At 39.2% G+C, this 14,347-nt stretch overlaps 1 protein-coding gene across 1 annotated transcript in view; it reads left to right on the forward strand.

Moving 5' to 3' along the window:
- The window catches only part of VEPH1 (ventricular zone expressed PH domain containing 1), a 278,619-nt gene extending 266,206 nt beyond the window's left edge, over window positions 1–12,413 (forward strand). Inside the window, exon 14 of the mRNA XM_029214797.1 lies at window positions 11,869–12,413. Coding sequence (XP_029070630.1) covers window positions 11,869–11,910 — 42 coding nt within the window. The 3' untranslated portion in view covers window positions 11,911–12,413. The remainder of the gene's footprint in view (window positions 1–11,868) is intronic.
- Window positions 12,414–14,347: the final 1,934 nt, after the last annotated feature.

Consider the following 14,347-nt stretch of genomic DNA (forward strand, 5'->3'; position numbering starts at 1 on the left):
AAATAGGCAAATGAAATGGTTGATATTGGTGAAAAATATAGGTTCCATAAAAGTAATACTATTGAGATAAAGATGGAAATCAGTGGACATGCCAAAAGCTGTAGATTGCATTCCTATTCAAATGTTTTCATTGAACTTAACCCAGGTGACAGAGTGTTCTATTACAGGGGGAAAAACAGATCAAAATTACAGCACATAGCATATGATATGTTAGAAATACACCTTTAAAGATTGTGTTTAGTTGGTATAATTAGACTTACCTTATATGTTTGATATTCAATTTTCATTTATGCTTTCAAGAAGGCTTTATATACGAAAGTAGCAGACTTCCTATAGGGTTCATGAGAGAAAAAGTCCACTCCTCTCCTAAAATTCAGGTAACTTTTCCAGGGTTTTAATTTCCAGCAGCTGTGACTGAGAATGGAGGGATGGTTGAGAGCAATCATGTTGGTGGCCAAGATGATCACCTCCACCCTCAGCAGTGATGCTGGAATGATAGATTCCCCCACCCACCCATAAATCTCATATATGAGTGTCCAGGAGAAATGATCATCTTTTTTTTAAGCTGTGGGCTTGGTGAAAGCCAAGATTGTCATAGACTTTATATAAGTTTTTCACTGGGATTCAAAACTCAAACTCAATTCTAAGGGCTCTGTCCTACTGTTCTTTTCCTATTTTGACAGAAAATGTCTAGAATGCAGGTCAATTAAAGATAGAGAAGGGAGAGGAGGGGAGTGGAAGGAGATGAGGAAGGAAGAGAAAGAAGAAAAGAAAGAAAAGGGAACAAGAGAAAAGGAAAGTGGAAATTAAGCAGAGAAAAGAAGGAAATGCTGATAAGAAGGACAACAAAGGAAACAAGACTAGCTCGGAGGGGTTCAGATTTGACTTCATGATCTCTGGTGTCCATAAATCATGGACGCTAGATTCAGAGTGTTCCTTCTAACTTCTCTTTTTCCACATTATTGTCAAGAGCACGTGGTCAGGAGGCCCGTCATGGGGCTGTTACACAACTTCCAAGCCACCAGGTTAGTTAACAAGGACAATAACATTTGCATTTGCACAGTGCATCCCACTTTCTGTGTTTTTTTAAATTGAGTATAGTTGATTTACAGTGTTGTGCTAATTTATGCTGTACAGCAAAGTTACTCAGTTATACACATATATACATTCTTTTTTTATATTCTTTTGCATTATGGTTTATCCCGGGAAACTGGATATAGTTTCCTGTGCTATACAGTAGGACCTTGTTGTCTATCCATTCTAAATGTAATAGTTTGCATCTTCTAACCCCAAACTCCCAGTCCATGCCTTCCCCAACCCCCTCCTCCTTGGCAACCACAAGTCTGCTCTCTATGTCTGTGAGTCTGTTTCTGTTTTGTAGGCAGGATCATTTGTGCCATATTTTAGATTCCACATATGAGATATCATATGGAATTTTGTTCTCTTTCTGACTTATTTCACTTACTGTGATAATGTCTAGTTGCATCCATGTTGCTGCAAATGGCATTATTTCCTTCTTTTTATGTCTGAGTAATATTCCATTGTATATATGTACCACATCTTCTTTATCCATTCATCTGTTGATGGACATTTAGGTTATTTTCATGTCTTGGATCTTGTGAATAGTGCTGCCATGAACATAGGAGTGCATGTATCTTTTCGAATTATAGTTTTGTCCAGATATATGCCCAGGAGTGGAACTGCTGGATCATATGGTAATTCTATTTTTAGTTTTCTGAGGAACCTCCATACTGTTTTCCATAGTGGCTGCACCAACCTACATTCCCACCAACAGTGTAGGAGGGTTCCCTTTTCTCCACACTCTCTCTAGCATCTGTTATTTGTAGACTTTTTAATGGTGGCCATTCTGACTGGCGTGAGGTGGTACCTTATTATAGTTTTGATTTACATTTCTCTAATAATTAGCAATGTTGAGCATCTTTTCATGTGCCTATTGGCCATCTGTATTTTTTCTTTGGAGAAATGTCTATTTAGGTCTGTTGCCCATTTTTCGATTGGGTTGTTTGTTTTTTTGCTGTTGAGTTGTATGACCTGTATGTATATTTTGGAAATATACATACGTACATAAGCCCTTGTCGGTCGCATCATTTGCAAATATTTTCTCCCATTCTGTAGTCTGTCTTTTCGTTTCATTTATGGTTTCCTTTGCTGTGCAAAAACTTGTAAGTTTGATTAGGTCTCATTTGTTTATTTTTGTTTTTATTTCTATTGCCTTGGGAGACTGACCTAAGAAAACATTGGTACTGTTTATGTCCAAGAATGTTTTCCCTATGATCTCTTCTAGGAGGTTTATGGAGTCATGTCTTATGTTTAACTCCAAAACTCAAAACTCCATATGAAGTTTATTTTTGTGTATGGTGAGAGGGTGTGTTCTAACTTCACTGATTTACAGGCAGCTGTCCAACTTTCCCAGCACCACTTGCTGGGGAGATGGTCTTTTTCCCATTTTATATTCTTGCCTCCTTTGTCAAAGATTAATTGACCATCAGTGTATGGGTTTATTTCTGGGCTGTCTATTCTGTTCCATTGATACATATGTCTGTTTTTGTACCAATGCCACACTGTCTTGATTACTGTAGCTTTGCAGTATTGTCTGAGGTCTGGGAGGGTTATGCCTCCTGCTTTGTTCTTTTTCCCCAAGATTGCTTTGGCAGTTCTGGGTCTTTTACGGTTCCATATAAATTTTTGGATTATTTGTTCTAGCTCTGTGAAAAATGTCATGGGTAATTTGATAGGGTTCACATGAAATCTGTAGATTGGGGACTTCCCTCATGTCCAGTGGGTAGGACTCCACGCTCCCAATGCAGGGGGCCTGGGTTCGATCCCTGGTCAAGGAGCTGGATCCCGCATGCATGCTGCAACTAAGAGTTCACGTACCGCAACTACAGATCCTGTGTGCCACAACTAAACGTGCTGCAACAAGGGTCCCACATGCAATAACTGAGACCTGGTGCAGCCAAAATAAATAAATAAATAAATAAATATTTTTTAAAAATCTGTAGATTGCTTTGGGTAGTATTGCCATTTTAACAATATTAATTCTTCCAATCCAAGACTGTGGGATAGCTTTCCATTTCTTTGAGTACTCTTTAATTTCTTTTATTAATGTTTTATAGTTCTCAGCATATAGGTCTTTCATCTCCTTGGTAGGTTTATTCCTAGTTTTTTTTTTTTTTCGTGCAATTTTAAAAGGTACTGGTTTTTTACATTCCCTTTCTGATATTTCATTGTTAGCATAAAGAAATGCAACTGATTTCTGAATGTTAGTCTTGTATCCTGCTACTTTGCTGAATTCATTTATAGTTTTAGTAGTTTTTGTGTGGAGTCCTTAGGGTTTTCTATATATAGTACATGTCATCTGCATATACACAGTAAGTCCCCCACATATGAACCTTCAAGTTGTGAACTTTCAAAGATGTGACTGTGCATCGTTCATCCAACTTATGGACCAGGGAGTTATAGCGACTTTCAGGAAATATTATTTATGGCACACTTTTCATCAGTAAAGGCGAATGATGAATCAGGAATAAACTTGCGACAATTTTGGATGGACTATAACATCTACAAGGCCATAAAAAACATTGACTTTGCTTGGAGTAAGGTTACAGCCATCACCATGAATAGGGTTTGGAAGAAACTTTGCCGGCAGTTTGTTCACAATTTTTGTGGATTTGAGAAGGTGGATGAGGAGTCCAAAGAGGTCTTCAACAACTTACTGACCCTCATCGAGAAGCTGGAGCTAGATCTGCAAGAGGACGACTTCATTGAACTCCTTGCTGTGCAACATGAGGCGCTTACTAATGAAGGCCTGATGGAATTGGAGGCCCAGAGAAAGGACAAAGAGAAACAAAAGGAAGAAGAAGTAACTGAAGAACTGAAGAGATTCATGACGCAGGAAATGGCAAGGGGATTTTCTTTATTTAAGGAGGACTGTTAGTTTTTGAGGCACAGGACCTGAACACAGAATGGTACACAAAGGTTGCAGCAGCCATTCAGAAAGCAATCCAGTGCTACTGTGTCATCTATGATGAGGTAAAAAGAGCTACTACCCAGGCATCACTGGATCTTTTTTTCAAGAGAGTAGATAGAATTGAATCCAGCAAGGAACCAGAACCTGTGCCAACATCAGGTGTGAATGAAATTGCAACTTGCCCTCCGTCTCCTGTTGCTGACGATCCTTCAGCTCTGCCATGTCCCACCCCCTCTTCCTCCTCCAGTCAGTAACTCTTCTTGCCTGTTCACTCGTTGCCAGCCCCTGTATGCCAGCTGTTGTACTGGACTACTGTACTTTTCAAGCTACTGCACTGTAAGATTAAAAATGTTTTCTTTTTTGTCTGTTTGTTTTTTATGTATTATTTGTGTGAAAAGTATTATAAACCTATTACATTATAGTACCATATAGCCAATTGTGTTATCTGGGTACCTAGGCTAACTTTGTTGGACTTACAAACAAATTGGACTTACGAATGCACTCTTGGAACAGAACTCGTTCCTATGTAGAGGACTTACTGTAGTGACAATCTTACCTCTCCCCCTCCAATTTAGACACCTTTTATTTCTTGTCTGATTGCTGTGGCTAGGACTTCCAACATTATGTTGAATAGAAGTGGTAAGAGTATGCATCCCACTTTCTGAAGCGCCAGCACTTTGGTAACATTTTTGCTTTGTGGAAGCTGAAGACCTAAAAGGATTTATTTTTTTTAAGAAAGGGGTAGGTGCCAGTTGTGAATGTCAGACTTTATCTCAGGTTTTGGCCTTATACTCAAAGCTCTGTTTTTGTGTTTTTCTTCCCATTCCACATTACTTGTGTGTTCAAAGTAAATAGAAAATCAATAGCCTTGCTTAGTCATAAGTAGAGAAACTATGGTGTTTAGTTTCTAGGGCTGTGGTTAGGTAGCCCTCATAAAATTAGGAAACTAAGCCAATGCATACACCACGCACATAAAGACATACACTATGTAACACCTCAAAGGTATTTCTAGATGGTGAGATTTTAAACGATTTGTCTGTCTTGTATTTCCTAAATCTTCTACAATGAACATGTATCACTTTCAAAAAAAAATTTGAGTCTAATGCAAACACAGGAAACATGTAAGAAATTTTATTTAAATCTCTTAACCTCTGCCCTCTTTCCTCTATACACATGCTAGAAGGTATAGGAGGAATATTCAAATAAATAGCATCGAATGACAGTAAGCAATAATAATAATAACTACTCAGTGAAATTAAGAAAAGTTGTATTTACCTCTGGGATTAAAAATATATATGTAATTTTTTTGATTCTACATTGGCTATATATCATCTGCCAAAGTATTGTTGCCTATTTTAATCTAGAAAAACAATAACATTTTGCCACCTTCCCTCCCTCAAAGATTCCTGAGCCATAGTAAACTATACGCAGCTCACAAATGAAAAACAACTATTTCTGGAGAAGTGAGTATCAGCCAGCCTCAGGGCACTCTGGATTGTGGAACAACCAAATAAAACTCATCACTGTACTTACTCGGGGGATATTGCTGAGGACTTTGTTTATTATTTTACTATACCCTCTATGAGAAGTTCTCCTGTTCTTCTTAGCATCAGAAATGGCTTTTCTCCTGCTACGTCAGTTTTGGGCCTATGTCTCTTTTTATATTAGCTGCTGAGCAAATATAACCCAACATGTAGCAAAGAGACATGTAGCAAAGAGCCCATGTAGCCCAACATGAGCAGAGACCCATCCTTACAGCACACACTGCAGGTACTAATATCACTCCTAGCTTCATCTGCATCTTTCCTACCCTCTTAGGGCCTTAGGTCCCCTCATCCACTTGCTTTCTATTTTATTTATCTCTTTATATCATGTCTATTTTGGTAAATACTCTTAAATCCTTTGGGGGATAAGCAAGGCCATAAATAAATATATGTATGTATTTATTTATATATACATACATATACATTCTTATTGTGAATATGTGAAGCATTGATTTTTGACTATCAGTTGTATTTTTCATACCCTGTCTACCTACCACAGGTAATACTCAACAAATAACTTAAAATGTACTACCCTAAATTCTTGTTATTTATAATCTTTGCAGCCCATAGCCCTTAATATGTCTTGAGCAATTAGTGGCAAAGCCATTTCTATCCAAAGTAACTGCTTCAGGATCTGAATTCAACTATATGATCCCCTTGGCCTTGCTGTAGTGATTCACACCTCTTAGAGTGTTAGCAGAATTTTCTAGATTGCCCTCAAGGGGAAATAGAAGTATTTCCTCCCTCAAGGTACTCTTTGACTGTAAAAACATCCATGACTTGTTTCTAGAGTTGGAGATGGGAGAAGAGGGGCAAGAGTAGGAGGGAAACAGGGAGAGAGAATAAGTTTGACATAATTTTAACTATATGCTCATAGAAAGACATGTATAACTACTTCCAGTTTTTGAAAAAGAAAATCAGATGCACATTAGGTAATGGTAAAAGTTATACAGCGGTTTACCATATTAGTGAATCAATAAATGTTGACATGGGGGCTGATGGCAGGGAGACCACATTTTCTCAAAATATTCCAAATAGAAACAAACAAACAAAAAAGTGTGTGTGTGAGAAAGAGAGAGAGAGAAGGTGAGGCCAGCCAGAGAAAACCAGGACCACAGGAGAGTCAAAATGTGCTTCAATGCAAAGCCCTCCCTTTGATTATAAACAAAATTAGGAAGATCCCCAGCTTGATACTCATGAAAAGCATATTTTCTAAGAAAAATATGGTTTTGATTTCTTCAGCTCTGATGATTACTTCTCTGTGGAGCTCACAGTTGGTGAATTTCTTTCTAACCAGTCATCACTTGCAACAAGTATGTTTTCAAAATGCTTTAGCTTACAGGAAATATAAAGTTGTGGTTCCAAAACACCCTCTCGAGATGTGGCTTAGGAAGGATTTCAAGGGAAGCTGCAGGTAGTGACATTTTCTTCTACTTCCAAATCCTTTAAAGCTGTCATTTTTTTGGTGGTGGTGGTGGTGGTGTTTTGGGTGGTGTTGTTTTTTTTGGTGGAGTCCACCCGTGACATCATGGCTCTAGGGCAGGTTATACAGACTGAAATCTCAGAGCTTGGCATGCAGATTCCCGAACTTCCACAAACCTTGAACAGGCACAACCAAACCAAACTTCCTAGAATCATAAACAACAGGGTAGAGAGGGAAATTGGGATCCTACAATTCCCAGTCAAAGATATTATTGAAATATTCCAGAAAAATGTCAAAAGTTATTTTATACAAAAATTTCACATCTTGTTCCACTAAGCACAGGATGAAATAAGTTTGGGGGTTCTTTTTAATTTTTTAAATTTTTGGCTTCATTGGGTCTTTCACATTGCTGCTTGCGGGCTTTCTCTAGTTGCAGCGAGCGGGGGATACTCTTCCTTGCAGTGCTCGGGCTTCTCACTGCGGTGGCTTCTCTTGTTGCGGAGCACGGGCTCTAGGCACGCAGGCTTCAGTAGTTGTGGCTCTCGGGCTCTAGAGCTTAGGCTGAGTAGTTGTGGCGCACGGGCTTAGTTGCTCCACGGCATGTGGAATCTTCCCGGACCAGGGCTCGAACCCGTGTCCCCTGCATTGGCAGGCGGATTCTTAACCACTGTGCCACCAGGGAAGCCCCAGGATGAAATGAGTTTAAGATTCCTCTAGCAATTAGAGGTCATGGGCTATTTACATAGAGAAAGTGACAGGGTGATTAAGTGGGTAAAACTCAGCCCAGGCATGCAGTCCTAGCGACTTCCACCCTCTCTGTAAAGAGGGTTAGCCAACATTTGCTACACCGTTATTGTGTGCCTGGCCTCATTCTAGGCTGGAGGGACACAGGGATCAATAAAACTCTGTCCTCAAGGCCCTAATAGTCTAGAGAAGAAGAGAAGTTACCCAACAATTAATGCAAGAGGCAGCAAACATAGTAATTTAGAAGTCAGATATCTGAGTTTGAATTCTGGCTCTGGCTTGTAGCCTGTAAGTGGCTGTGTGACTTTGAGAAAGTTATTTGACTTCTGTGCCTCGGTGTTTCATACATGCCCGCATGCATGTGCACACACACACACACACACACACACACACACATATCTACAGATACCTTTGAACAGCACAGGTTTGAACTGCACAGATCTCCACTTAAATACACTTAAACGGGGATTTTTTTCAATAGTAAATACTACAGTACTACCCAATCTGTGATTGGCTGATGACTCCTCAGATCCAGAGAAACTGGGGATATGGATGGCAGACTATAAATTACACGTGGATTTTCAACTATGTGGAAGATCAGCGCCCCTAACCCCTGTGTTGTTCAAGGGTCAACTGTACCTACACACACACACATACACACACACACACACACACACAAAGCAGTTCCTCTTTCATATGGTGGTTGTGAGAGTTAACACATATTCATCGCTTAGAAGATTGCCTTGCCCTTAGTAAGTGCTGCATGTGTTTGTTAAATAACTAAATAATAAAATTATAAACAAAGTCCATAAGAGAACCCTGCACGACTCTGAGAATGAAAAAGAGGCATCTCTGCTAGCCAGAGAACATCAGGAATGGCCTATCAATCAGAAGATACCGTGCTGGAACAGGTTCTATATGAGACTAAGCAAGAACAAGTCCAAGTTAACCAGGGGGGCAATTGAGAAAAGATGTGCTCCTTACCTCTCCCCACAGTGTATCCACACAGCAAAGGAAATCAAACTAGAAACAGAGCCAGAGTTCCACCCCTTTTATAGAAGAAATTTTCTTCTGGTTCTAGAGTTAAAATTCAAGAGGATTTACATTCTATTTCCTAATGTATTTATGTTTGTTCCAAAATAAAAAATAATAGTTTTTATTTCTCACCATTGAGTAAAATTGATGTTGGGGCAGATGTGCCATGCCCCTCCTTGCTTCCCAGATCAGGTCAGGGGGTGACCTGATCTGGGAAGCAAGTGGCAGAAACATTAGAAGATATAAAGGCATGAAATTATTAAAAAGGGTGACATATTCAGGGTCAGTATTAGCAGGTAAAACAGCTGGAGTATTGGTAGTTATGGAATGAGCAGCAGGGTCTCCAGGCAAACCCCACACCAAGCTATGCCAGGAGGAAACTCCATAGCAAGTATCCTACAAAAACCTCAGGAACTGCTGTGGAGAATAGGACAGGGAGCCTGCTAGAGATAACTAAGGACAACCGCAAACATCCAGATAGATACATATATACTCTGCCCCAGGGCTCTTAATATTGAAAGCCCAGCTAAGATCAGAAGGAAAAATGTGACTGAGCAATTTCACCTCAGAGATGACTGTCCCCAAGATGTGACTTCACAAGGTGGTGTTTCTATGTGGTTTCTAGGTAGTCTTTGTATATGCAGAACCAGAAATATGGTTTTATCAACACTCTGAGTATGAAGCAGCCTCTCTGACTTTGGCTCGCATTAACGAAACTCACAGAAATATATAAAGTGGGATGCTAATTCATCCACTTACAGTGAGAAAAACAACTTTCATCAAAGTAAAAAATACCAGATAATTATTGAGAAAACTATCTACCAAGCACTGACCTAAATATTTTGCAAATGTTATTGTATATAATTCTCAAAACAGTCTTACAAGGTAGATGTCAGAGAAACTATTAATGCCCGTGGATATCTCTGTGTACATCTACATTTTCCTGCTTCCCTTGCAGCTCTACTGGACAATAGAATGTAAGCAGAAGTGATTGATGTGGGTCACTTCTGAGCAGAGGTAGTTACGTATCTGATGTGCTTTCCCCAGGCTCTCTCTTTACCAAACATTAAGCTGGGAGCAAAGGGTATGGTGGGCCAACAGAGGGGAAGAAGAGGGAGGGAGGTGTTAAGGGGAAGGACATCACAATGAGATCAAGGCTGTTCTCCTTCCTAAATACACATTCTCAAGAACCAAGTCTGGTCTAGATGAGATTCCAGGACCCAAGCGAACAGAGAGAGACAAGAGGCTAGAATGGGCCTGTTGCAGGCTACATGGAGGAGTGCCAAGGGTGAGATTGAAAGAACAACCATTTCAGAAGGGTTGAAAAATGGGGGAGGTTGAAGAAAAACTTGTGGTCAAAGGGAAAAAAAAATTCAGTGGTAAAGTACTTCCATGTGATGATGAGGTCTAGGGTATGAACATACCAAGGGTTGGCAGAAGTGGAGAAGTAGAGGCTTAGGGATAGTCAAGGAATGATGATGAAAGGGTCTGGATGGGTCATTGAAATATCAAAATCTTAAAACCAAGACAAGACCTTAGATTTACACAATCACAAATCCATTATTTAATATATCGCATACACAAACATAGACATCTGATATACTTGGAATCCTGCCTTATTTTCATTAGTGATTTTCTGCATCATACCCATGTGTCATCCAGACTGGTTTACTTTAAGTCCTATAGGACAGAAGTTTGATATAAAGCTTTAATTCAATATATTGGCCCTTGTTAACAAGAATAAATCATATGCAAACTGACAAATCTTTGGAATGAACTTAATGAATTTATATTTTGATTTTGAGATATGTGATCATGAAGACATGAACTCTGCTCTTGTCTTCAACCAAGTATTTCCTTTTTTATTTTACCAGGCAGAATATGGGTGATGTTTCACAGGTATAATAGAGTCATTCTTTTAAAACATTGTGCTTAAATAGTCCAGATTTTTAGTATATTCTATTTTACAAATTTGCTATTTTTTTTCTTTAATTAAAAGTCTCTCAAAAAAAAAAGTCTCTCCCAATACTCTTGGGATAGATGTATTGGGGAAGAACTGTTACTAACTTGGTAACATATGCTGTTGCAATATTGCCAGAAAACACACCAGTGAAGACTTCTTGGCTTATGTCAGGGAACGGCCAAAAAATTCTATTAATAGTATGACCATCTCAAAGTTACTTGATGAGTTTCCACTTAATCAACTGGGACTCTCTGACTTTTTGTACCTTACTTATGTGAAGAAATATTTATAGACAAAAATTATCAATACATACAGATGAGGCAAGCAGAACTGTACTAGCAAGGACTCTCTACTTCAAAAAAAAAGTTCTTCGTCACCCTCTGTTGACTTTGAAATTCCTTTTACTGAGGACAAAGCTTATCTTTCAGAAAGAAAGAAAAGATTTAAAATATAATGTATCTCTAAAGGACGTAATATACTGGCTGAAATTCACAAACTGGATTCTAGAACATTCTTAAGATCAGGTTTAATTAAATATAAGAATGTTGAGCTGTTGGGAAGGAAGGAGGCAAAAAATGAAATAAAGTGAAGACTTGTTAGAATTACATTTCCAGATTTATTTTGGCTAATGTTGTTATATACATTTCTCCTTAATTTGTATACTTCTTACCCACTCCTGGCCTCACCTAGCACTGAGCACTACCTTTAAAAGTTACTTTAGGGCTTCCCTGGTGGCACAGTGGTTGGGAGTCCGCCTGCCGATGCAGGGGACACAGGTTCGTGCCCCGGTCCGGGAAGATCCCACATGCTGCGGAGTGGCTGGGCCCGTGAGCCATGGCCGCTGAGCCTGCGCATCCGGAGCCTGTGCTCCGCAATGGGAGAGACCACAACAGTGAGAGGCCCGCGTACAGAAAAAAAAAAAAAAAAAAAAAGTTACTTTAATTCCTGCCATCCACTATTCCCACTTACATAAAAACAGAACTATAATAGCAATGCTTTTTCTTGAAAAATGTCCAAGATATTTAGACCAAAATTGTTATGCAAATGTAAAATATTGTAGTGGTGGGTGTGCTGTGGTGTGCTTTATTAGGTCAAGGTCCCCAAAATATGTGCACTGTTTGATTGTCCTTTCTTCTGAGCTTACAAGATTGCCCTCCCCTGACATCAGGTCCAGCTCTCCAGAACTGCCTACATCCCACCTAACTGCTAATTGTGTTCATTGCACCTCAAATGTGATGTCACCTCTGGTCTGCCTACAGTGATGGAAAACACACAATCAACGCCAGAAGAGACAGGGGGACTCAGGGTAGGTGAACTGCACCTGTGTCACACTTTTCAAGACGTAATGTATCCTTTAGGTGATTTAATGATTTTTGGGGGGTTGGGTGTTGGTAAGTGGATGCCACTAGATATGTGTGATCTGGACACAGGCATGTTAATTTTACTTTCTGAGTCTAATATAACCACGGGGCACTGGAAACTGAATCTGTCCCATCTTCCCTCTGTGCCCTCATCTTTTTATTTTCTTTCACAATGCATCTCTGGTCCTCTCTCACCAAGGACTGCATTATGATTAATGAGTTCACTGACTCTGAGAAAATAAATAGGAAAACTTGACAACTAATGCACATCCCTGACCATTCTCTTTCCATTTTGAACAAAAGAATTAATGGAAACAAATAAGGGAAGAGTCAAAGAAATTAAAATAACCGAAGTGGGCACTTTGAGAAAATATACCCTAATGGCTGGGTACCCTTCAACTAAGGCTCAAATAATCTGCCTCCAAAATGATGCAAACAGAAAACAAACAAAATCATTTCTAATCTTATCACTTCCCAGTTTTGAGGCTGATTCTCCATAGAACAAAGTCAATTCAATGAAGGATTCAACTTGAACTCACTTTTGCCTTTAAATGAATATTTCAGACTTTCTTATTTCTTACCTAGAAAATCAGCTCAAATTTTTACTTTGCTTTGCACCTATAACACTGACTTAAGCATAGCTTTATTTTTCTATTCTTTTGGTCAAAAACAAAATAAAGTACTTGACATTTCAAAATACCTTCGACCTTATCCAAAAAATTTCAACAGAGCCTCCAGAAAGCCTTTAAAACCACATCTATTACTTCATGCCTGGGATCATGTGTACTGAAGTATTTGTTAATATTCTCGAACGTCACAGGACTATCTCCACATAGTCTTTTACTGTGAAAGATGCTCTCAGTATAACTAATCCAATTGGTTATTGCAAACATTATTTTCAAACCTTAAAGTGGACCACAAAATTTACCCTGAGACACAAAGTCAATATATTTTAAAATTCTATAACCCCTTCCCCTACTTTTCTATACAGAAAAAACTTCTTTAATTTTTTTTCCCAGAAAATTACAAACTTACCATTTCCTTCTTCCCGTCTCCTCTTAATTATATGGAATTTTCCCATTTTCTTGGACTGAAATTTAATCCTTCAGAATTCCCAGTTTGTCCCACATGGTTGAATGGAATGTTCAGCATTTTTAAAGTAATATGCCTCATTAGGCAAGTCATCAAGCAAAACAGACATTTATGATAGACTTAAAGTTCTCTAGTTTTAAGTAAACATGTACTCTAAACGTTTTAATAAATCATACTTCTAAATATTCACTAAGAGTTTTACATTGAAAATAGACTACCGGAAAAAAAACTCATATAACACCAGTCTCGACACTCCAGCCAATGTTGTTGCAAAAGGCAGTGAGACCTAAGTATGAAGGAATTAGAATAACTCAGCTGATAGTTGAAATCACTGGGACCATTGTAACTAAAACTTGGCCTTTTATTTAATTAAGCAAATAAGTCTGAAGAAATATAAAGTCATTGAAAGAGATAGGGCATGGCTCAGAAATACACAAGCCAAGCACTGTTGGTGGTGTTTGCTAATCCTCCTCCAGGCTAATTAGCTGAAGAAGTCCACGGCAAGTCCAAAGAAGGCTGAAGATGATTAAAGGACTCAGAAGGAGAGCCTACAGCAGCCTAGGAGGAAAGAATAAAGAAACTGAGGGACTTCCCTGGCAGTCCAGTGGTTAAGACTCCACTCTCCCAATGTAGGGGGCACAGGTTTCATCCCTGGCCGGAGAACTAAGATCCCTCATGCCACACAGTGCAGCCTAAAAAGAAGAGAAAGAAAAGAAATTGAGGTATTCCAGTGAGGAAAGAAAAATTGGGAGGCTGGTTTCCAATAAGCCTTCAGTTTAAAATGGCTGTTAAACAGGTCAGGGACAGACTGCTCTCCAATAGGACAAAACAGGAAAGGATGTCATGAATGTCATCACAAGGAATTAGACATAAGACAGACTCCATCTGACTGTTAAACTTTAGCCTGGATCACCACTGTGTGAAGAGTGTGTAACACCGAATCCTCCAACACACCCAAGTATCATGATGGAAACAGGAAAGCAACTGGAAAAGAGGGGAAGAGGAATGTGTTTCTTGACAAAAGGTCTTGAGGAGATCAGGAGGGTGTCACACCACACATTATAGAGCAAGACTCCCTGCAAATCCTCTCTAATTCCTCTTTCCCCCCAAATTCCAATCCTTCTGGCAAATTCCACTACTCCGATCATCTCTGAGTCCCTGTCCCCCCCCACCCCAGGTCTCTCCTTCCTTCCC

Source organism: Monodon monoceros, unplaced genomic scaffold, assembly GCF_005190385.1.
Source record: "Monodon monoceros isolate NGI ecotype Baffin Bay Population unplaced genomic scaffold, NGI_Narwhal_1 Super_Scaffold_11, whole genome shotgun sequence".
Taxonomy (NCBI): Eukaryota; Metazoa; Chordata; class Mammalia; order Artiodactyla; family Monodontidae; genus Monodon; species Monodon monoceros.